At 44.4% G+C, this 25,041-nt stretch overlaps 1 protein-coding gene across 1 annotated transcript in view; it reads right to left on the bottom strand.

The window, feature by feature from the left end:
* LOC133220954 (VWFA and cache domain-containing protein 1) overlaps positions 1–25,041 on the bottom strand; it is a gene marked incomplete at its 5' end in the record, with an annotated part of 56,376 nt that overhangs the window by 12,450 nt on the left and 18,885 nt on the right. The window contains 5 exons of the mRNA XM_061369436.1: positions 190–339; positions 5,339–5,555; positions 7,184–7,328; positions 9,484–9,610; positions 21,071–21,177. Of these exons, the coding sequence (XP_061225420.1) occupies positions 190–339; positions 5,339–5,555; positions 7,184–7,328; positions 9,484–9,610; positions 21,071–21,177 (746 nt within the window). The remainder of the gene's footprint in view (positions 1–189; positions 340–5,338; positions 5,556–7,183; positions 7,329–9,483; positions 9,611–21,070; positions 21,178–25,041) is intronic.

Raw genomic sequence — 25,041 nt, 5'->3', positions numbered from 1 at the left:
CATAGAGTGGCACTGAGGTTTTTATACCAAAGTATTTAACATCTGGGGGCAGCCTCTGAATAACTAAGGCCAAAATCCATTAACAAACTGCTCCCAGTAAGGCATGGAATTACACTTGAGAGAGCTAATAAACTAGTCGTACAATGAAAGGGGATTTTCATCCACTGGAAACACAAAACCATTTCTCACCATTCATAAGTGCGTAAGTAAGAATCATAACTGAGTTGTTGAGGAAACTGTTCTCTTCATTGATGACCCGGAGAGTAGCTTTTTTATCATCTTCTGAGGAATCTTTTGATGTAATCCCAGCCGAGAGATAAATTATCACCATATCAGTATCTGAAAAGAGTGATATAGAGAGTGCAGAAAGTGCATTAGAACTTAAACTCAGGGAAGTCATGCACAGCCCTTACATCTGCTTGCAACTGTGTATTGCCAATGGGGTCATTTGTGAGAGTGACAGTGGATAAACACATTGCAGGGTTATGAATTACGTGACTGGTATTAAACTCCATTGACAGCATTTAACAAACATGGTTTGATTTGGTGCCTACCAGCCACCCAGAAGCACTGTGGCTTGTTTCTCCTGAGCAGACATCACTGGTCTGGCTGCAGCCAGGCAGGAGCATGTGAGACCAGCATGCAGCATGCTGCAGAAACTGCTTCTTGGAGAGAGCTTAACAAAAGCCAAAAACCTGCAAGTTTCATCTCCTGACCCACTGTTCTTCTCCCATCCTGCAGATCTATAGAAGAGTTAAGATGTGCTGCATCACAGGGGAGCATCTGATTGTACTTCCCACATGGAAAGTGAATGGTACTTTCCCAGTGTTGCTGCTGCAAGACCTGTGCAGGGGGGTCAGCATCACTGCTGTTGCTGATCATGGGGCCCTCCTCCTCCTCCCTTTGGTAAAGTTTAGCCATGATGAGCTTTGGTAAAGTTATCAGCCCCTGGTGCCAGGGCACACAAAGAGTTGTACATGAGAAACCCCAAATCCCTGTAAAAGACCTTTTCATGCACCACTACTCTTTCGCACCCACATTAGCACTGGTGCAACTCAGTCCATGCCTTGCAGGGTGGTAGCTGGAGGACACTACAGGATGAAAGGCACCTGGCACTTTCCCATGCTGTAGGATAGACAAGTTCATGACAAGTTGGATGATAAGTTGACTATGAACCTGGCAGTGTGCCCTTGCAGTCAGGAGGGCCAATAGTAACCTGGGGTGAATGGGGAGGAGTGTGGCCAGCAGGTCAAGGGAGATGATGATGCCCCTCTACTGAACCGGGTGAGACCACATCTGGAGTGCTGTGTCCAGTTCTGGGCTCCTCAGCACAAGTGACAAGCAACTGCTGGACAGGGTTCAGTGGAGGCTACAGGGATGCTCAGGGATTTGGAGCATCTACCTTATGAGGAGAGACTGCAGGAGCTGGGGCTGTGTAGTGCAGAGAAGAGCAGCCTGAGAGGGGATCTCATCAATGCACATCAACAGCTCCAAGGCAGGTGCCAGGAGGATGGTGCCAGACTCTTCCCAGTGGTGCCCAGTGACAGGACGAGGAGCAACGGCCATAAACTAACACCCAGTGAGTTTCACCTCAACACGAGGAAGAGCTTCTTTACCGTGAGGGTGGCAGAGCCCAGGACAGGCTGCCCAGGGGCCCTTGGAGTCTCCCTCTCTGGAGACATCCCAAACCCAGCACGGCCACGTTCCTGTGTAACGTGCTCTTGGTGGCCCTGCCTTGGCAGGGGGTTGGACTGGATGAGCTCCAGAGCTCCCTTCCAACCCTAATGATGCTGTAGAGTGTAAGGCTTGAGAAACACGACATGGCACACGGCCGTCCATCATCACAGCTCTCGTTGGGCATGAAGAGGAACACGTTTCTCAAGCTGAGTATGTTCTTGGCCGAAGGCCTGCCTCAGAGCCTTGGAACACGTACATTCATATCCTTACACACCAACCTGTTTCATCATATTCTATCTCAGTGGCTTATGCATGTAATTAAGGCACTTGTAGGGATCATACATCACCAGATGATCTGAAGCACATGAGGTTAGTTGGTTATGTACTGACTTTGTTGTCTCATCTGGCTTTTTTTTGTGGGTTTCTTTTTAATGGGTATGAAGGCTTTGACTTGTACATTTTGTCATCATGGCTTGAAAAGAATTTCAGCCAGAATGAAGAAAAAGCTGTTAATGTGGGGAGAATTTCTGCCTTTCCCCCCGCCCCCTCCACCCACCCCTCCTTGTTTTAGAGGCTAAAATAAGGAAAAAAGCAAAGCCAGGCATTAATGAAGCTTTGGCTGCAACTTAGGAAAAATGTGTATGTTTCCTAGGCTATGGCACAGAATCCTGGAACGGTTTCAGTTGGAAGGGGCCTTAAAGCTCAACCAGTTCCAACCCCTGCCACAGGCAGGGACCCCTTCCACTGGAGCAGCTTGCTCCAAGCCCCTGTGTCCAACCTGGCCTTGAGCATTGCCAGGGATGGGGCAGCCACAGCTTCTCTGGGCACCCTGTGCCAGCGCCTCAGCACCCTCACAGGGAAGAGCTTCTGCCTAAGAGCTCAGCTCAGTCTCCCCTCGGGCAGGTTCAAGCCATTCCCCTAACCCTACAGGCCCTTGTCCCGTCCCTACAGGCCCTTGTCCCAAGCCCCTCTCCAGGTTTCCTGCAGCCCCTTTAGGCACTGGAGCTGCTCTCAGGTCTCCCCTTCAGGAGCCTTCTCTTCTCCAGGCTGCCCCAGCCCAGCTCTCTCAGCCTGGCTCCAGAGCAGAGCTGCTCCAGCCCTCGCAGCATCTCCATGGCCTCCTCTGGCCTTGCTCCAACAGCTCCACGTCCCTCTTGTCTTGAGGGCAAGCAGCATCTACTAGTAAAGTTTCAGCCAACTACTGAAGTTTAGGCCACAGCTACAACACGTTCATCTGACTGTACCCTGCTCAGTTGCTAGATAGGGCTGTCAGGAGGCTTTTACCATCCTTGTGCAATAAGATGAAAGGGGGGCAACTTTCTCTAAAGTAAGAAAATAAGAACAAACATACAGCCGGGCTGCTGGTGCTGGCTGGGAGGAGATGCATGAGTCATCAGGAGTTACTCCAAGAACATCAGCTGTAGTGTCTTGCAGAATCCTCCTACACAGCTTTTTTGTTTGTCACTGTTTGTGTGTTAGGATTAGGAGGTTTTGGCACACTTCCATTAATGTGAAATCACAGACTTTTACTAGGCTTCATAGCAAACAGCTATTTTGGGGCACAAGTATGAAAAAGTAAAAGGAAAGGCAAATGCTTTGGATTTAGGATTTCTCTAAGAATGAAAGGTTTGGAAGACCTAATGTGTACAAAGCAAATACCAGAATTCATGGGGTGAAACACAATAGGGTTGAGAAGAGGATGTTTATAAAGTGCCTCGCTTTTTGTAAATAATCTTTTCATCTTTAAAAAGGAAAATAAAGACAAATAAACCCAGAAAAAAAAAAATCACTCATTTCACTGTTAATTTTCCAACATCCTGTTCCCAGGGAACAATGTGTGGGTGTGTTGGGGAAGCTGTTGAGATACAGCCGCACTCCTGAATGCACAGTGGAAAAGTTAGAAGGGGACTGTTGGTGTGAGGCAGAAGAATTGTGCTGTTCACCACGTCTGAATTTCCTGCCTTGTGCTCGTGCCTTCTGCAGCCTTGCTGAGCAGGACCTCATCCCAAAGCGTAAGAAAACACTGCCCCTGAGTACCAACACTCCCTCAAAGCTGTAGGGAAATAGGGAGTGGGGTGTGTGTATCTGTGTGTGTTTATATCTATACACACATATAAAATTGCAATGTAATATCTATATGATATAAACACATGCTATAGATAAATGCAGTATAATCTAAACTTAAGGGCCTTTGCTAGCTATCAGAAAGGTAGTGTATCAGACAGCACAGGATGATCTGCTACTGAATTATAAATGCCATGTTTAGACTGGACTCCAATGCAGGTTTAGGACTGTCTTGTGTTACTCCTGCTAGCAAAGTTCTTAGAGTGCAGAATCATGCCTGGCTGCAGTACATAACTTCTTGAGAGATACGGACCTGCTCAATGGAGATGCTGCGAGGGCTGGAGCAGCTCTGCTCTGGAGCCAGGCTGAGAGAGCTGGGCTGGGGCAGCCTGGAGAAGAGAAGGCTCCTGAAGGGGAGACCTGAGAGCAGCTCCAGTGCCTAAAGGGGCTGCAGGAAAGCTGGAGAGGGGCTTGGGACAAGGGTCTGCGGGAGTGGAACACATCCCTGGCAGTGCTCAAGGCCAGGTTGGACACAGGGGCTTGGAGCAAGCTGCTCCAGTGGAAGGGGTCCCTGCCTGTGGCAGGGGTTGGAGCTGGAGGAGCTCTTAAGATCCTTTCAACCCAAACCAGTCTGGGGTTCTGGGATTCTATGAAGCAGCATTTTATAAACTGAAGGAAAGCCACATGAAGTAGGAGCACATTTCCTCAGTCTTTCCAAAGCATTCCTGGACTTTTCTTTTTCACTTTCTTCTGCTCTGTACAACACTGGTGCCCTTCAGGACACTAAAGGATTTGCATTCACTGGAGCAGACACAGGACCAAGCTATAGGATCTGTTACTTAAAATGCCTAAACTGATAGAGATCAATCTGCTTTCTCCACCCTGTCACAGCTTTGGCCATGCTGCTCAACAAGCACTCAGAGCACAGGTTCAAGAATTTGCCTTCCCCAGCTTCCTGGCAAGCAGACGTGCCACTCCGTTTCACATCCATCTTTTCCACATCTTTCACCACATCCTCATTACAGAAAACCCCAGTCTTGGCAATGGGAAAGGAGAAAGCCCATAATATATGCACCAAAATTCAGGAGGATATTCATAGATGAAGAAAAATTTAGCCAGGCCAACCCTGTGTTCCATAAAATATCACCCATAATTGGTACTCTTAGAAAACCCTCTTCCCTGAGAAGCAAGGGCCACTTCCATAGGCAGGATTCCAGTTAGGCACATTACCCATAGATATATTAGCACTAAGGAACCTGCAGGATCTGCAATTTTCATTGAAAGGACCCCACACCCCATCACACCATTGGGAAATAAATCAGCTATCAGGCAATAGAATCCTCCAGTGTTGTATTACAGTTCAATGGAAAGAGAGGGCAGCAAGTGATATGAATTAAAAGGGAATGGCCACATTCAAGTCACTCCTGCAGATTCCAGGTCAAGTAAATGCTACTTAATAAACACGTGCTTCCCACCCCCCTTCCTTTTTAATATTCAAGACACTGCATTCCTTTGGCCTCTGCCCAAGTGAAAATCCCAAATAAAAATACCTTTGGAAGCCTGAGAAATGCTGAGGATTGCCCAACAAGAGACTTACTTCCTTGGAGTTTTGTGCCATTGTTTGTATTGCGTATCAACTGGAAAGCCTTTTGAAATCCCAGCGCATGCTGCGTGGAGCTGTCAGATGACTTTATACTGCTAACGAAGGTGGACATCTTCCTTTTTGTCTCGCTAGTGGCAGGAGACAGGAAGGTCTTATAGCACTGATCCAGCGAGCAGGTTCTTACTGTGTCTGCCACGGTTAACACGGAGATCTTGAAAGAGAAGAAACTATATTGGATTACCTTCCTATTTAGAGTTCTTTATGCACCGATAGAGAAAACACAATGCTAAGCCAACTGAAGAGATTCCCTGGGTTTAAAATTCAATTGTTAAAAACTAAATGCTGGAGGCATAAATCCATCAAATTTGAAAAGGATTAGACTCCTGGTGAATTCAAGGAAAAGAGACTTCAGGCTTTGTTCCTCAGATGAAGTCAGCTTTGCTCTGCTCATACATAATAGTTAATACACTGTTCCGGGCAGAAGCCTGAGCGAACTAGAGATAACTGGGAACAAAATCAGCAGAGAGCATTTGCAGGAAAGCCTTGAGTGCCTATAGAGAAGTGAAGTGCTACAGAAAACCAAATCAAATAAGGAAATAAGCTCTGAGAGCTTTTCACAGGCAAAACATTCCGTTGCTTTAACGTCTCAGACAAAGCAAGCCAAATCTACCATCAATTTTCAGCCTATAAATGAGTTAAGGCATGTAGTGGTAACACTTGCATTAATATACACATAACAGATCAGCCTTATTAAATGAGCGGCATACTTTATTAGGAATTAGGACTGATGCAAGACACCGTCAGAATGAAGCAGTAATTATACACCCATATAACAGGTTTCATAACCACTGAGCTACTGACCAAGTAACAAATGTCTTAAATGTCTTTCCTTCATTAGAGTTCTATTAAGACAGACACTTCTGGCACTTTAAATTCTATTAATTCTGCTAAACTATAAGTATTATTTTACAGTATCAAAACTCTCCAGAAGCACAGAAGTTAGAAGGGTTTTTCCTGTGCTATTATTGAGAAGACTTAAGGCAAAGGATACAAACAGTTGTTCTTTGATTTGATTTGACTGAAACTCCATTCCTACTCAAAGAAAAGGGAAAACCAAGCTGAAACACTGGTCAAGGTCCCACTAGCAGTGAATTGCTAAAAGTAAGGACCAAACTGGAGACTGTTTGTGGTTCTACAGAAGCACTATATGAGCCCCTGGGTGTAATCCATACTTAAAATTAGAGGTTAAGTGATTTCCTCACTGTCTGTGGCAGAGCAAGAAATAAAATCCATGTTTCTTGGTCCTTTGCTTTATCCTTCCCTTACCGGTATCACAGTTGTCTGGGAATCTTCCAAACACTAATTATGTTTCAACAGAATATAGTGTAGCAGCAGAATATAATATAGCAGCAGAATAAATCATTTCCATTTTCACAAGCCAAAAAAGAGCTAAAAAGTGTTGCTCAAAGCAATCTAATACTTCTGAAGTTGTGAGGCTTGAAGCATGGTTCTCCTAACTGTGCACTGTATCACACTGCTGACCATCACCTAAAGTCTCTGCCAAGATGAAAGAGCCTTGAAAGACTACTCAGAAACAAGATTTTACCTTAGATCATTGGTTTTCACTTTTTTTAAAGCCTGTGGATCCTCAGATGTTTCCTCTGCTGTAACACAGACTACCAAAAGTGAGTTCAGGTCTTCATCACCCATTAGAGGTAGACCACAGACCCCTGTGAGTCCATGGACCACAAGCTAAAAACACAGCTTTGGATGGGAACTGAAAACACTGAGCATGGTTGAGACCAACGAAAATCTGCTCAGTGCTTGGAGAAATCATACCTTATCGTGTTCATCTATAGAGCTCAGGATAACCTGAGCTGCATCTTTGGCAATCTGAAGCTGCGTCTCCGTGACTGAAGCCCCATGGTCCACAATGACAACAATGTGCTTGGACTGAGGTCGAACGGTGGAAACATAGACAGGCCTGAAGAGGAACAAAACCCAAAGCCCCATCATGAGTCATCTTGTCATTTCCACCAAAACCTTTACAAGTGAAAGAAGTCAAGAATTAAAAAGGAAAAAACACACCCCACAAAGAGACAATCCATCAGTTATAGGAGGGATTTTTGCCTTTAGGAAAGATCAGCCGAGAATCTGAACATAGAGAAAGGGCCTTTGCTTTCAATCTCTGACGTTTTAACCCAAATCAGGTGTTGAATCCTTCTTCCTCTGTCACAGCACTCACTTTAAGCCATGAATAAGCAATTTTGCTGATGGAGCAGCAGTGTTTGGGATTACTGTTTGCATCAGCTCACATCAAGTTTTGGATTAAGAGTTGACAAGCAAGAAAAGCCTCATGGTAGATGTTGGGTGCCGGGAACCTTACTCACATGCAAAGTAAGTGCAATAGTGGGTATTTGCTGGTTACAGGACAAGTAAAAACCTGTGTGTGCAGGGTTGCATTAGCATAGGCTGTTGGGTTTATGGTAAGAAGGGAAGGCTTCTGGCCAAGAAAAGGTTTTCTCTTGGAGCCCTGGAATGCATTTCCCATGGGTCATGCTCCACAAACCCTTAGGTCTGCACAGTTTTAAACTGCACGGCCCATCTGAGTTAAGTCTGGTGAAGGTTCTCAGTGCTGCCATGTGTCTGTCTGTGCTAACATCAAACCCTGTATTTCCACTGAAGCAGTGCTCAGATCCAGTTCAATATTGTGAGAGATGTGTAAGAGATTTCACAAGCTCTTGTGCCAAGGTTTTAACCTGGAACAAATTAGGAAGAGCCTCAGCAAAGAGGAAGGATTAAAAAGAAGACAAGACTCTTCCCTCTTTAGTCCAGACCAAAAACTAGTTAAGAGTCAAGTGTGAGTTTTGGGATCTAAGTTTTATTATATCAAAGGCAGCCAGAGAAATCTTTTTAAGTGTAAAGGAAATGCAGAAGACTTTAGACAAGGCACAGCAATAAACAACTGGCACAAATAAGTCCTTAATTGTAAAACAGCCTGCAGCTCTATACTGGTATTAGTACCTAGAACTTATACAGGCCCTTTGATCTTCAAAGCACTTAAGTATTAACTAATTAATCCACACAAACTATCCTTTGAAGTAAATATTAGCAAGAAGATATCCCTTATGTAGCCATGGGGAAACGGTGACCCAGAGTAAATGCTTTGGATGAAATCACCCATGGTTTTAGTGTCAAAACTCTGATCAAGACTGGGGTACCCCAGTTCTCACGTCTTCAGACCACACCTTTCCATGACCACAGAAAACTTAATCAAGCTCAGACACTTCATGCTTTGATGACACAGAGAAGATAACATCTGTAAACATCTGATTGCTCAACACTGATGGGTAATCAAAGAGCTGCTTACTCTCTGGGCACTCAGCTACATGGAAACGTACCTGATGTGCTGATACCTCCTCCACACACATTGATTAACTGGTACAATTAGCTGTTGTGTGACCAGAGATACTAAAGCCACTGCACTTTCTTAGATGATTCCACCCTTGAGTCTTTTATCAGTCTGTACTGATAAAAGTCAGTACTGACAGCAAAAGGCAGGGATAAAAAGTACTACCCTACAACTGCTTTGCTTCATGCCCACCAAGTAGAAACACTCCCTTGTGCAGGAAAGCCCTGTCACCATTTGATCCTTTTTTCTACAGCTCTTTTTTACTATAAAGTTTCCACTGCTGCTGCTTCCATACTATCCATGGTGTGCCAATTGAACCTGGGGTGGAGACGGGGAAAATGCTCCTACCAATGCCCCTTCCAGTTTCTCATCCTTCTACCCCTCTCCCCAAAGCAATGGACCTGCCAAACCAGTAGAAACCATGTTCACTACTTTATTAACAGGGGTCAAATGTAAGTTGAATTTTGCCTATGGGCTGACCTACAATTTACAGGTTGCTGCTATTTGCAACTTACTCCATTTGGGAGAAGTGAGAAACCTGTATGTAACTTCATTTCACTTCAAAGTTTCTTTAAAGTGAATATTAGTGCTTTATAAACCAAACCTGAGAAAACCCAAGGGATTCCACTAAAAGTTACTCATGGATGCTGTCATCTTGGCAAAGCATAGCGCTGAAATTAAATCAGTGCTTAAGGAATACAGTGAATTGTAAGGAGACAAATCCTACCTGCTGCGATGTTCATAGCTGCCTTTGCACCGGAACTTGTGGGCTGGGAAGACAGTGAAAATGCCTTCTTCTGAGCTGAAATACTGCCACTTAATTCCTGGGTTAGACTTCAGGTTATCAGCAAGAACTGGAGGTTGGAGAAGGAAAATGAAAGATGAAGCAGAGTTACAAAGGGAAGTCAAACTGGAGGTACATTTATTAGAGGCCTCTCTCATATATGCTTGGAGAAGAATAACCAGGGTCCCAACACAAAATACAAGTAGCTCTGTTTGAAGACTGATAGAGCTTCACAAAGTTAAAGTATTTTGGAAACTTAACACTGCATTTGACAGGTTTTGTTTAATATATGATGACAGGTCCTGAATCTCTGAAGTATAACTGGATCCCAGGAAGCCAAAGCGGGAGCAAGAAAGGAAGAGATTAAGGCAGTTATATATAATATGCACATATAAAAATATTACATGTAATGATAAACATATTGTCCACATAGTTTTCATAAAGAAAAACCCCATAATATTAAAAAAATAATAAACATGTGTTCTTTATAGTGAAATAACACCAAAATATTCACTAAGTTTGCTGCTTACAGCTCAGTAACCAAATCTGTTAGCCTCCCCTATTCTAACATCTGTATAAAATGTCCACATGAGCATTTAGCACAGATAGTTTTACATGCAAATGTGGGTCAAGGAAAACCTCACTGTACAGAAACAGTTGAAAAGGTTAATAAAAACAAAAGGGAGAATCTTTCCTCTTTGTCCCTTGTGCTCTCCTATTAGTGCAGGGGGAGAAAGGCACAGCTCCCACGCTTGGGACTCCAGAACTTCTCCAAGTTTCTCATCATCCCTGTGCCCTGATTAATTTAACGAGGCTGTGGACCCCTCAAGGCTTTCTTGTTAGGAGAAACAGCCACTCTTTAGGGAAAACACAGCATCTTCCCTCAGAGGGTTTTGCAATATCCTCACTCTCCACATGCCAGCTGGTGGGTGGTGGCTCTGTGCTGGTTCCACCCATCCTCACCATGAGCATCTCCACCACGTTCCCATTTCAAGACCATAAAATACAGAGAATGATAACAACGGTTCTCAACAGCTATACTGCAACTTCCCCCCAAGCCTCTCAGACTCTGTGGCAGGTGATGATCATTAGTTAGTCATTGCATGGACAAAAGGTGAAGAACAAAGAAGATAAATGACATGTTCCCAAGTGCTGCAGTCAAGCAGGAATGGAGCTCAGAACATAACCATAGGGTACCAACCTCAAACCTTTCTGTCATTCATAGGCTACATTCATACTCTTTAAAATGTGCTTGTAATCTCTAAGGGCTTCTTAACACCAACAATGAAAGCAATTCGAAAGCTACAGCTTAGTGATATGAACACAATTGATTACATTAGTAAAACCACAAAATACACCAAAACCAACAACCAAAATAAAGCAGCTACCCCAGGGCCGAGACCATCTGCACTAATAACTTATAAAGATATTTAATACACCCAGCCAACAGACTGTACAGATACTGTGGGTATCCCAAGCACTCTGAGCCCAAGGGAGGACAAAGATGGAGTTGGAACCACCCAAGGCAGAGGTGGTATTGGGATTTCTGCCTCATAGAATCCCAGCCTGGTTTGTTTTGGAAGGGACCTTAAAGCTCCTCCAGCTCCAACCCCTGCCATGGGCAGGGACCCCTTCCACTGGAGCAGCTTGCTCCAAGCCCCTGTGTCCAACCTGGCCTTGAGCACTGCCAGGGATGGGGCAGCCACAGCTTCTCTGGGCACCCTGTGCCAGCGCCTCAGCACCCTCACAGGGAAGAGCTTCATTAAATGCAATGTCCTCACTGCCACTGGGGCATGCATCTCGACTGCTCTCCCTGCAAGCTGGAGAGATGAAGGGATCAGAACTCAGCCCATGCAAACACCAGCTTTGCCATGCCAGTGACTAAAGGCAGCCATAGGTTTGTTGAGGCTCTTAAAGCAAGAGGAAAATTGCTCACAGGAGAGAGGGAACAGAAAGACATTAGCATGGGAAGCACAAACCCTCTCACCACCACAGCAGTAATAGGATTATACCCTATTTGGGGCCAATTATTATCTCTGCTTATGACAAACTGAAAGTAAAACTTGCATTCCTGAGCATTATCTAAGATGGATCGTATCAGCCTAAAATGCATTAAGTAAAAGGCATTTCCTTGCCATTTCTCCTTTCAGGATCGATCACAAAAGTAGCCAGAACCGAGGGGAACTCTGATTTACAGATTTACAGTACTTCACCTTTTGCTGAGCATTAACTGCAGGCATTTCCCTTAGGACTGACCCTGAAAATAGGCCAAAGAGTTTCATCTCCTGGATCTCATTCATTATCAAATATGCCAATATTTGGGTTGGAAATCACCACAGGGCACATTTCAAACCACAGCCAGACATTTACAACAAAACATCCACATGGATGTCTAAGTTCAACATCCTCAACAGTTTAGCACTTCCTCAAGTTTCCCTGTCTGGCTGTGGCCACGATGTTTTCTCCACATTCAGTTCAGCATAATTACCCTGCAGAAACCACTATCTCGGGGGTTTTTCCCTTGCTTTTTGCCACAGTTTTTTGTATTTCCATAATGCCTCAAGGTCCCACTGGAAGTTCTGGCTGATCCCTGCTGGACTCTGTACAAAGATGCAGCTTTGCACAGTTGTGGCTTTGGAGAACTTGGTGCCTCAATGGACTGAAGAAGGAAGAAGAACATGATACTGAGATGGCTGATGAAGCTTTTCCCAGTGCATTGATGACTCAGTTGGGAATCAGAACCACACTCTGCTCACACCTCTCACTTTCTCATTCTTCTCCCAAAAATACCAACTCAACTCCAACAGAGACGCCAAAGCTTGTATCTCCCCCTTTCCTGTGCACAGGTAAAACCAGCTTGGAGATGCTCTTGGGAGCAAGAACCTTTCGTCTCATCAATTTTGACACCTTCAAAGAAAGCACACATGATCCTGTGAGAAAATGTCAAACAAATGTCACAGCTTGTGACTATTGTTTGTTTCACTCAAATTCCCCCTAAATTTCTCTCTTCCTTGTGTTTTCACACATGATGTGGTACCAGTTCACCAGCACCATTTGTGATTGGACAAAGAGCAGGTTTCTCTGGTCACAGACAGTGGTATCTGTGTAGCAGGGGCACAAAACCTCACATTTGAACATGGTGAAATTTAGGTATCATGGAAAACTTGGTCAAAAATCAGTTTTAATTAAAAGCAAACCAAAACTAACCCAGGGTTTCCAGCTTTTATAGCCAGGACTGTCAGAAATTCCTCTCTCCAAAGCACCCATCCACTTGTCCTTTCTGAAATCTGCTTGGGAAAACCCAGATTGATTTCTGAACTCACTGAGGGTTTGGCAGCCTGAGCCTTTGGAGAATGTGCAGCACTGGTGCTCACAGCCCACACAAGCTCTCCTGCATGGGAGCACATGGCACAGCTACAGCTGTGGGAATCCAGGAAAGCACCTGATAACATTTCAAGCTGGAAAGAGAAACCTAGGGGAAAAAATCCTTTAACAGTATCCAAGTCTTGGAAACTATCAGAAAAGGAAAATCATAACTATTGACAGATGCTTTTTTAAACACTGTGTTTCAGCAGTGTGTGACAATCAGCATTATCCATTCTACTACAATACCAATAACTGACAAAAGCTAATGCAAAGCACTTGGGATGTGGAGGTTATTCCTGGTCCAGATGTCCAGGTCCGGATGTCACAGGAGAGCCGCACAGCTCTATCATGCGATGGGCACAATGAAGTGAGTGAGCAAATCACTCAAGTGTTTTGGCTAGTCATGTAGGTGCAGGCACGGAGCACTGACAGACGGTCCAGTATGGGCTCCGAGTGTTTCTTCTGGACACTGGATTTGTCAGGAAGACATTGAGACATCAGATGGGGCTTGGAGCAAGCTGCTCCAGTGGAATGTGTCCCTGCCCGTGGCCAGGGTTGGGACTGGACAAGTTTTAAGGTCCCTTTCAACAGAAAGCAGTCTGGGATTGGATGTCTCCTTTGATACCTGGCTGATGCAGGAGGTCTAGAGACACAGCTGAGAGACCCTATGGCCAGAGGGGCTCTGGTGGGCAGTAGATGCCTTTACATCTCTGCTGCTTGACACTGCCACTTAGGCAATGCCACAGAGCCTTGGGTGATATCATCTAGCGTGAGGCACCCCTGCCCATGGCAGAGGTGTTGGAATGATCCTAAGGTCCTTTCCAACTCAAACCATTCTATGATACTATTTCCAACTCAAACCATTCTATGATTCTATCTAACATTTAAATCCTGCTTTTTATGTCCAGCCACGAGGATTTCATAGTGCTGGGGGTGAAGTGTGGCAGTTGTTTTGTATAAAGGGGTTGAATTTCTGCTATTTAAGGGGGTTTTTATTGGTTACAGAACTTGAAAAATGTATTTTCTAATCAGACACATGAACATTCAGTTAAAGCCTGGATGGAAAAACGTGTCCAGTTTAATATAGTAACGATTAAACCCCACAACTTTTAACTATAAACTCCTTTATTTTAATGCTGTCGGTGAAATTAAAGAAAAACTTCTCATTCCCACAAGGACACAGCCTGTACTTATTTTCCCAGGAGAGTATCTGGATTTTAAAAGTGCTCATTTTCCCCATAAAACAACAGGTTTTGAACTTCAAACTCCCTCCTTACAGCCTCAGCGCCTCTCTCTGCTGTTCCTCCTTCTTAAAGAGTTCTGCTCATGTTTTCCTTCAGCCAGTGTGTTAGTTCATTAACGCCCTCCCCAGAGACTAACAGTTTTATCATAACTCTTGGCTTTTTCCTTTGCTTTTTTCCCTTTCCTATGAGCACAGAAGACAATCTCCCAGCAGATAAGCCATGGCTAAGAAACACGTACTTCTTCTCTAAGCGCACTCTTATTTTCCATCACTAAAGCTGTAAGAATGTCCTGCAGATATTTCCTGCCAGGACACCCAGCAGATGCTTTTTTTTGTAGCCTAACCTCACTTAGCCCAGACTTTCCACTCCCTCAGTCGCTTGTCTGTGTTTGATTCCCACCTCCTCCTTCCAGCAAAGCCAGCCTCTGGTTATGCAATCAAAAGACCCCCCAAAAAACCCCACTGCAAGATGAGTTGCCTGCCTCGCCTGTAGCTAAGGGCTAAGTCTGTCCATTACACCCTTGGCAGCACCAGCAGAAATGTGTGCACGGCATCTTACTGGCACTCATCTTCAGTATCCATATAGAATCCTGGAATCACAGAGTGATCTGGGTTGGAAGGGACCTTAAAGCTCCTCCAGCTCCAACCCCTGCCACAGGCAGGGACCCCTTCCCCTGGAGCAGCTTGCTCCAAGCCCCTGTGTCCAACCTGGCCTTGAGCACTGCCAGGGATGGGGCAGCCACAGCTTCTCTGGGCACCCTGTGCCAGCGCCTCAGCACCCTCACAGGGAAGAGCTTCTGCCTAAGAGCTCAGCTCAGTCTCCCCTCGGGCAGGTTCAAGCCATTCCCCTTGGTCTGTCCCTACAGGCCCTTGTCCAAAACCCTTCTCCAGGTTTCCTGTAGGTCTCATATACTTGACCTGTGATTCACATTTTAACCCCAAAAGGAATGATCAGGTTCAGTGATTTTGCCAGTACAAGGTGGTTCCCATCTTCCTGTTCTAATACAAAGTATTTTGTATTACTGAGTATGTGCAATGGCTTTGCATTTCTAAATGAGCATCACCACTAAATAAAGACCCAGCCTTGATATCACACTACTTGGATGAAGCCAAGAGCCCAAGTCCTATAAACTCATACATCTTAGTGGAATCCCTTAATTCCAGACACAAACTGGGGATATAAATGGCCAAATGGGAGCTGCCCATGAGTTGTTTCCAAGTCACTCCGAAGCCCCTGTCCCCTCTTACAATGCAGCACCATCTGACCCCAGATTCTGCTGCACACAGAAGTTAGAAAGTATTAACATGAGAGCATCTGAAATGATCATTCTCTTTAATTATAAATATCTCACAAGGCAAAAAGGACTTCTAGAAAGAGAGCCCTATGTGATAGAGTTTATAAACTTCAAAGGGAATGCGATATGATAACACTTAGCACTTCTAGATACCACTTTCCATCTTCAAAGCATATTCAAATCATTAACTAATTGATCTTCAAAGAACAGCACAGTCAGTGGGAATAAAAAAGGGAGCTACTGAACATAATTGCTCATTATAAAAGTGTTTCTTACAGTTCTCTCCTTTAGCATTACATTTATTGAGCTGCAGACCCCATGTCTGAGCCTGCAAAGAAGGAGACGTGTCATTTCCTGTGCCATGCACATACTGCAGCTCTTCTCTGGAAAGTATCTCCATTAAAGATAACCATCATGGAGATACTTGCAGAAAGCAAACGTGTTCATTCTACAAGTAAATACATTCTCTAACTCTCCAGACCCCCAAATGCGGTCCAGGCTTTCCTGAGTCAAGCTGGCTCATGCATTTTCACCAGGAATAAAAGGGTTTGTAGCTCAAACCCAATTAAAATTCTGCTGATGGCACGAGCCAGGATGGAGCCCAGCTCCCTCCCTGGGACTTCTTTTGACTCTGAAGGGGAAAGAAGAAAAACACCCTTTCAATGTAAGGAATGAGCACAGCTTTCTTGATTAAAAGGATTTGGAAGGGAGGCATTAACTCCTTTGCTCAAATACCTCCCAACTATTGTAACACACTCAAACTAGCAGTATAAAATACAGCACCATAAGGAACATGACCAAAGCACTCCATGTTGTAAGTGATCAACACCTCAAATAAGGCACAGAGAAAATTTATAGAGCAACTTGGTAGAATCTCTGCATATCACTGAAGAAGGGCATCTGCTAAAGCTGCCTGGCTTGAAACAGGCAGTCAGTGCTTTGAAGGATGAGAAAGAGAAAGATTTACTGATTCCTTATTTATTTAAAGGGAAAAAAACCCTGAAGGAATCTGATAACATAATGCACTGGCTCTAGGTAGGATTTTGTCATCTAATAAATAAAGGACTATTCATCCCAGTGAGGACAGATCTCTTAGTCTAACTAACCAAAGCCTGTGATTCCATCTGAACAATACTCTCCTTAACTAGTGTGTAGTAATGGCTAAAAGGAATCCAAATGGAAAACTCAAGCCAAGATGAAACAAAACCTTCTTAAGACATTAAAATGACACCTGATATCAAGAAATGAAAGTGGCAAAGCATCACATTTTAAGGGTTGAGAGAAGAGACATATGCATCTACTTCTTTCTTCTTCCTCCCTTCCCCAAGATTAATGTTTATTGTCTTTTTATGATATAAAAAATCCATTAAAAATGCAAAAAAAACCCTCAAATTCTTTATTATGGAAAGTTTCATGAGCTACACTTACCCTTCCTAACACATTGTTCAGCCCAGAAGCTGAGGTTGCTGTCTACACCAAGGGCTCTCCCCAGCCCTGCTCCTGTGGCTTGGCTGGAGTCTGCGGTGCAAATTCCATTCCCTTCCAACACTTCCAAACTCCCCACTCTGATCCCACTTTCTTACTCTGGGCCAAGATTAACATTGAAAGGATTGAGATTGAGGGCAAATAGAGCAGAGTTTAAATTGTGTTTTGCTGAGAGCTTTTTATAGGCCGGATTATGTAAACTGCGAAACTCATGTGGGAAAAGAGCTACTCATGGGAATCAGGGGTTTTCTTAACAGCAAGAATGAAGTGGTCAACTCATCTGGAAAGATGATCTGGTTGCACAGGGAAGCTGCTGCTGCCCCATCCCTGGCAGTGCTCAAGGCCAGGTTGGACACGGGCTTGGAGCAAGCTGCTCCAGTGGAAGGGGTCCCTGCCCGTGGCAGGGGTTGGAGCTGGAGGAGCTTTAAGGTCCCTTCCAACCCAAACCAGGCTGGGATTCTGGGATTCCATGGACAGTCAAGGCTGTTTTTTGAAACTGGAGAACCAGGGGAGCTCCTGTTTCTGGGCTGGAGGAGCAGAGGCCTTTCAAAACCTTCTCTGTTGGGTCCTCCCCAATGCTCTGCATCCAATGGGAAAGAGAGCATAACATGATTTTTGGGAAGCTGTGGCTTCCCATCCTGCCTCTAAGTCTAAACAAGGAAAGCAAGGCAGGAGAGAAAAACACCACCAAAACACTCAGATTTACCAATAACTCTCAGGCCTTTTAAAGCAGAAAATACAGTCTGAGGTAAAGCCTGAATCGAACATGCAACAGGTATTTCTCACTAGCTCTATGTGAGGGCACTTACAAGAGAAGTAATAAATATATGAGATTTGAGGAAATTTGTTCCTCTTTCATCTTTATCCTCTTTCAGAGGAGGTTTTAGTTAAGAGCAACGCATACACACATATGAATTCATTGAGAAACAGGCTCTGTGCAGAGAGAGTGCTCTGTCCTCAGTGTATACTTGTAGGAGAGTGATTCACAAAACCAGGTCACTGCAGAACTAAGAAAACATAAAGAGTTTGGACAGACAGATGACATTAAGTGCTCTTTAAAACCATTTCTAACCTGACAGCCATCTTCACAGCTGTAAGGATGCTGCTGCACTGACAGCACTGTCCTTCTAACCAAAACTGCTCCCCAGTCTATAAACAGATCAATCTGTCTCAAGCCAACTATTGTCTCAGCCCACGAATTCCTTTGGGCATAGACTGCTGTTCTGGCACAACAGGTCATGGCCCATTTCCTGTGAGGGTGGTGAGGCAGTGGAATGGATTGTCCAGGGAGGTTGTGAATGCTCCATCCCTGGCAGTGTTCAAGGCTAGGTTGGACGAGGCCTTGGGTGACCTGGTTTAGTGTGAGGTGTCCCTGTCCATGGCAGGGGTGTTGGAACTTGATGATCTTAAGGTCCTTTCCAACCCTAACTATTCTATGATTCTATGACTACATAAGCAACCACTACAGACACCACCAACACAATACGTCCACTCACAACACAAACACCCAGCCTCCTGCCCCTAACCAGTTTATCCCAAAACCCAAATACTCCTGCAGTGATTCAGGGACACTGCTTTGGACATGGGCAATGGCCAGCTCCACACCACCATTATTCTGCTCGACCCTTCCCATAGCAGCCTTTCCGTGAAGCCACACCAGTCTCCTGTTTCTGCGGCTGGAGTGATGAAGATCATGTAGCTTAGATGCTCTCAGCTGAGGACCACAGAACTGTCACCCTGCAGACTTTCAGGCACCTTCACACAAGGATGAAAGGAATCATAGAATGGTCTCAGCACCCTCCCAGGGAAGAGCTTCTGCCTAAGAGCTCATCTCAGTCTCCCCTCGGGCAGGTTCAAGCCATTCCCCTTGGCCTGTCCCTACAGGCCCTTGTCCCAAGCCCCTCTCCAGGTTTCCTGCAGCCCCTTTAGGCACTGGAGCTGCTCTAAGGTCTCCCCTTCAGGAGCCTTCTCTTCTCCAGGCTGCCCCAGCCCAGCTCTCTCAGCCTGGCTCCAGAGCAGAGCTGCTCCAGCCCTCGCAGCATCTCCATGGCCTCCTCTGGACTCGCTCCAACAGCTCCACGTCCCTCTTGTGCTGCTGCCCCAGAGCTGGATCAGGGCTGCAGGGGGGGTCTCCCCAGAGCACAGCAGAGGGGCAGGATCCCCTCCCTGAGCTGCTGCTCACGCTCTGGGGGTGCAGCCCAGCACACAGGGGGGTTCTGGGCTCAAGCACACACTGAAGCCAGCTCATGGGGAGCTTCTCACCCAGCACCACCAGAAGTAATGTTATTTGTTGTAGAAAACTCATTTCACTAGATGAGTACCAAGTATCAGCTTTTGTTTCTCAAATAAACCTGCTTCCATCTCATTTTTCTGCAACAATCCACTCCTGTTGCATTTCTCTGTTACAGGCGTTTCCTCGCTAACAAAAAAACCTTTCCCAAAGGCTGTGTTTCTGAGAGCTGCTAACAGGAAAGCTGGAGGAGACTCTGCTGTCAGTATATCCTGAAGCACTTCCCTGTTCCTACTATCAGTCCAATTCCCTATTCCCCTCTGCTGCTCTGTTCTGCCAGTGCCGTTTGCTGAAGACACTCCTTTCATCAGGAAGCTTTGCAGCCGGAGGCAAGGGAAGAGGAGGCGACTCAAGTCTCACTGTGGAGCCAGGACAACACAAAACTTGAACATGCTTCTGTGAGAATTCAAACCAGAAATGTATGAAATGTTTAAAGGAAACTGCAGTTTGTTTGTTTCCCACCACTCAAGAAGGATTATTTCTGTAACCTTTTTTACATCCATCTTCTGCAGAAGAAAAATGATGGGTTTTAATGAAATAAAAACCACTGATTCATTCAATGCTTTGCTTTTGTCAGTGTCTGAAAACTTGCTTTCAAAAATTATTCGATTAAACAACAGCTGTATGTGATTTTAAACATTATTTTAACAAAAAGAAGTTGTTTTCTTGAGGTTTTTAATAGAAATACAGCAAACCCTAGGAAGTGAACAAAGACTGCCTAGCTTTAGGATGGAAAAACTACACAAGTTATAGTGATGAGATGTATGTCAGGAAATCAGCTTGCCTGGCCAGCACCTGCATTCAAGATGTGGTATACAGAGGATGGGATGGAAAGGAACCTACAGGGACACTTCATTTTGCTTTTTGTTTGTCCTTTTTTAGATTTCAGTGAATATCCAGAATTCAAAGCCGCAAGAAGGGACACAGAAAAGGAGGCTTGAGAAGAATCTGGGCTTCTTTCATCCTATCTGTTGCAAGACATGCAAATGCTGTGTGCAGGGTGCGGGTGGAATGGCAGTTCTGCCCCTTCAATGGGTATGTTAAAAACAATAAATCAGGATTTTATTCCAAAAGATGAACCAAAATTAAAACACTAATTAAAATAATTGAGCAACCCGCTCCAGTGGAAGGTGTCCCTGCCCATGGCAGGGGCTGGAACTGGGTGAGCTTTAAGGTCCCTTCAACCCAAACCATTTCATGAATCTAAATTCTCAATCCATGTATTAAATCAAACAAAAAGAAAACCTGGTTGCACCAGAGCAGCAAAAGCTGAATTTTTCAGGTCTAAGTCATGTATTTTGGTCCACATTTCTAGCTCTTTAAGTGTGTTACGCAAATGCACGGAGTATCAAGATGGAAATGCCCTGACAAGACAAAGAAAGGAAGTATTTCAGGATGTCCTTATATTTTGCAGCTTTTGCATATCACTGCAAACACAGCCTCACATTAGCTGAACTGAGCTAAGAAGATCAGAGCAACTTCTCTGCACAGCCCTTTCAGCAGCTGACACTACGGATGCCAAAGCAGGCAGGCCGAGGAAAGAAAGTGCCTTGGAATACAAGAAAGGAGAAGAAATAAAAAGTGCATAAACCACAACAAAATTATCCATGGTAGGCTGGAATAAAACCTTCATGACATTTTCATACAGTACTTAGACTAAAGGCATTACTTTAGGTATCATCTTTCCATCATGAAATCTCAAATTAAGAGCAAGTGTGACAGTTTGAAGGAGAAAGAAAGGCTTGTTGCCATGGCAATCAATGCTAATTCCCTATGCCAAGGAAACGTTCAAGTGTGCTGGAAAAGAAAGACCCCTACACCAGAGGAAAAAAGCAGAACTCTACAACTTACCAGAATTTAAGTCACGTCCAGGATTGAAGGCCCTGCTGTTGACAGTGGTAGACAGTCTATCACAGCTGATAGTTCGAGAAACGTTGGTGTTAAAATTCCCATCAAATCTGAAAAGACAACGCCAGGATTAGCAATCTAACATTATCTATTCAACCTACAGAGCGGTTACAATGGAAATGCATCATTTGGAACTTCAATGACAGATAGTTACTTTGGAAACTCCGACATTATATATATTTAAAGGGTCCAGGAAAAACTGTGAACACCAGAACTATGGGGGAAAAGCTCATCTTGGCTGTATTTGCTCTATACAATGGTATGTTGCGTTTTCCTCCACCATATTCCCTGAAAGACAGGATCATAAGGAAGCGGTGGTCTTTCATCTGGATTTAGGTTCCAGCTTGGGAAATGTGCACAGCATCCAGGCCTGCCATGAAGGAGTGTTTCCTCCTGCTGTTGAACCAAACTGCTTCTTGATAGAGACTCTCTCACAAGCACCATCATTTCATCTTCCACTTTTAAAAGCTGTATTCCCCGTGTCTTGCATGAAGAGGATTTCCTCTTTGTGTCTTTACAACAAAGATCTAACAGAGCAATTGTAAACCTGTTTTCTAGCCCAAAACTTGAGGATTTACATTCCAAACAGCAGAAGGAACTTGACAGCCTGAAGTTCTGTTACATTTTGGTTTGGTTAAATAATTCAAATGCTTTCATAACTCCCATGAAAAAGTTATTACAGCACAATAGTTCTGCTGACAATAAAATATAATTAAACCAATGCCTTACCAGAACAGAAATAAAAAGAGGTTTAAAGAGATATAAATAACTGGAAACACTTCTGAAGCTTTCAAGGACAAAAATGCAGTTTTCTATCATTCAGGCCAATTTTACTTGTTAATATTTTTGTGACCTTGAACATTTTGATATTTGACTTCTGGCAGGAGTATTCGAGTACTTAGAAAAACAACTTACTTCCTATCAAAGAAACTTTCTACTATCAACCTACTCCTCAGCAATGACAACAAACCACAAGTGAGGTCTGCATAACATCCCATTCTGGATGAGGAGCCTTTCTGGCATGAAAGCTGATAGGAAACAACTCTTGGAAAGAAACTGAGTGGAATAGGGGTTTAATACTGTCATCACTAAAACAATAAATTGCACACACAAAAAAAACCCCAGCTGCATCAAAAGATATTGACGAAATTACTTCAAAACGACAGCACATCCATCACAAGCTTACATATACCACTCACCCAGTGTCATTCTAATGCCATTTTGCTCTGTGTAGATTATATTTGTGCCTAAGGGTCTTTATTTCATAGAAACATAGAACCACAGAATGGTTTGGGTTGGAAAAGAGCTTCAGATCACCCAGTTCCAACCCCTGCCATGGGCAGGGACCCCTTCCACTGGAGCAGCTTGCTCCAAGCCCCTGTGTCCAACCCGGCCTTGAACACTGCCAGGGATGGGGCAGCCAGAGCTTCTCTGGGCACCCTGTGCCAGCGCCTCAGCACCCTCTCAGGGAGGAGCTTCTGCCTAAGATCTGATCTAAGTTGGCCCTCACCCACATATACAGGCTGTCACATAGCGGAGCCCCAAAATATTGCAAGCAAAAGCAGTATGAAAAACAAGCCCCGTTCCTTTGGGTGAAGATTTTGATTAAGGAACAGAAACCAGTAAATTGCAATTGCTGCAACAAATATGGTGCCCAATAAGGATGGAAAAACACTGATTTGTTTGTTTTTTTCCTTACACAGTGCTTGCTGTAAGGGCTGGGGTTTGTAGACATGAACAGACAATAAAACAAAGCGCTTCTAAATCATCCCCTTATAGCAACAATTAGCAGAAACAAAAACCACAGGCAGATGGAATCGGTTACACAAGGAAATTTTAAGTTATGACCACAGGAAGCAAGCCTTTTTAAGCCAACTGAAGTGCTCCTAATCCAATATATTTTCCTAAGCCAAATGCAAAATAATTTCCTTCTATAGGGACATAGCTGCAGCAGCCCCAGCCCAGATGCAGGATTTGCTGAGAGCCTCCATCTCTTGGTTCATGGGGTCCCCTCACACTGGAGGTAGGAAAACCTTTTAAGACCTAGAAGTGAAAACTAAGAACAAGAAAAATCTTTGTTAAGTAGGCTTAAGATCACCACTTCTGTGACTGCACCCACTTCCAGAAATACTAGCATTCTGATACCACACATGCTCCTGAGAGGAACACTGGAGTTCACTGCGAGCAGCACTGCTGGTACATCCACAGGCCACAAGTTCGCCTTTTGTTCATGGTTCCTGCCGATATAACCATATTCTAGGTTGGGCTGATGTTATTTCTGCTGAAAGCAGAGGTTTAACTTCTACTATAAAGTGAAGAACACAGCACAGCCTGCTCACAGGTTTAGGAATATGCCCTTTAGAATGGTTTAGAAGGGACCTTAAAGTTCATCCAATTCCAACCCCCTGCCATGGGCAGGGACACCTTCCACTGGAGCAGCTTGCTCCAAGCCCCTGTGTCCAACCTGGCCTTGAGCACTGCCAGGGATGGGGCAGCCACAGCTTCTCTGGGCACCCTGTGCATTATCCTCAATCTTCATGGCAAGGAAAAGAGAGAAAATGGGTGGACAGGCAGCTATAAAGATCTCCTGTCCTCTTGATCAGACCCTACCACCATCAGGTTGTAAGATGAGGAAGGGATGCTATGTCAGACACCAAAAACAGCTAAACCTTGGTATTGTGGACTCATCCAGGCTGTCAGGAGTTGCTTGTTGAAATCATTGGCAACTCCTCAAATCATTGAGAACTTCCTAAAGTTGTCTCTGTTGAGGAAAAGCCTTAACTTTTCACTTGCACGCAGTTCTCGGATCAAGGCTATGGCTTTTCCTGTGCCCATTAAAATGCAACCACTTCAAAAACTTACAGCTCCTACCAAACAAGCAAAAATGTTGCTGAGTTTTTAGTGGCTAAAGAATCTCCAGACTAAGACTGATGGATAAAGGATGGGTTTCACCAAAAACATGTTTATCTTTGGGCAAAAGCAGATGGAGAAGAGCTATAGTCTGCAAATTAAACATCCCCATACTAAAGAGATTCCAAGAAATGCTAAAGAACTAACTCTTAGGGAAAAATAATGACTTTTCAGGATGTTAGCTAAGCATCCCAGTACTCCCATCCAAATCTATTGCTGATGGCAACAACATACCTTGCTAGCCGCTAACATTATTCGTGTCTCAGAACACAGGCAGTAAATGATGAGGTTTAATTCAAAATCATCTGGAACCTTCCTCTGCTTTGATTTTATTTTGTGCCAAGAGTTGCTGCTCGCACTCACTCAGTGACATGCACATCCTGACATGCAGTTCCCACACCGCCAAAACTACTTGCTTTCCCTTACCTGGCAGAGGAGTTGTATGCATCTTGATTTAAAAGGATGACTGCATCGCTACACCACTTCTTCCTACACACAAAGCTGCCAAATGGAATTTCAAGTCTCTCAGCCATGACCGATACTAACCAGGGGTTTCAAGCAGATGAACACCGGGTCCAACTCTGGCATGCCTTCTAGAAAGGCAAAAATAAAGCTGAGACCCTCATCTGCCCCACTACAGGCGCTCGTGCAGTCCCAAGCTGATTGCCACAGGCCAAGGGCATCTGTGTTCCAGCTATAAACTCCCTATTTACAATGCAGGTTTTACTGGAGCATAGCGAAGTATTTTAACGCAAAACGCCACAAAGTCCCCCAGTCTTTCTCCCTAAGCAAGTATTATGTTATCCAGAAGATAAATGAAGACACTGATGCCCAAATAAACTGCAGCAGAGCTGGAGAAGGAAAGCAAAACTTTACAGCAGCCCAGCCCAGCCTTCCTTTCTCTTCCTACAGCACACAAGTAGCAAAGGGAGAACACAGTGAAAGGGAAAATGATCTAAATAAAATATGCAGAAGAAGAATTCTTCTAAGCCCCATAAAGACCA

Source organism: Neopsephotus bourkii, unplaced genomic scaffold, assembly GCF_033783945.1.
Source record: "Neopsephotus bourkii isolate Nb327-2 ecotype Australia unplaced genomic scaffold, CSIRO-AGI_Nbou_v1 NB_1494, whole genome shotgun sequence".
Lineage (NCBI taxonomy): Eukaryota > Metazoa > Chordata > Aves > Psittaciformes > Psittacidae > Neopsephotus > Neopsephotus bourkii.
The sequence above is the reverse complement of the archived record's forward strand: the minus strand, read 5'-3'. Positions and strand labels throughout refer to the sequence as shown.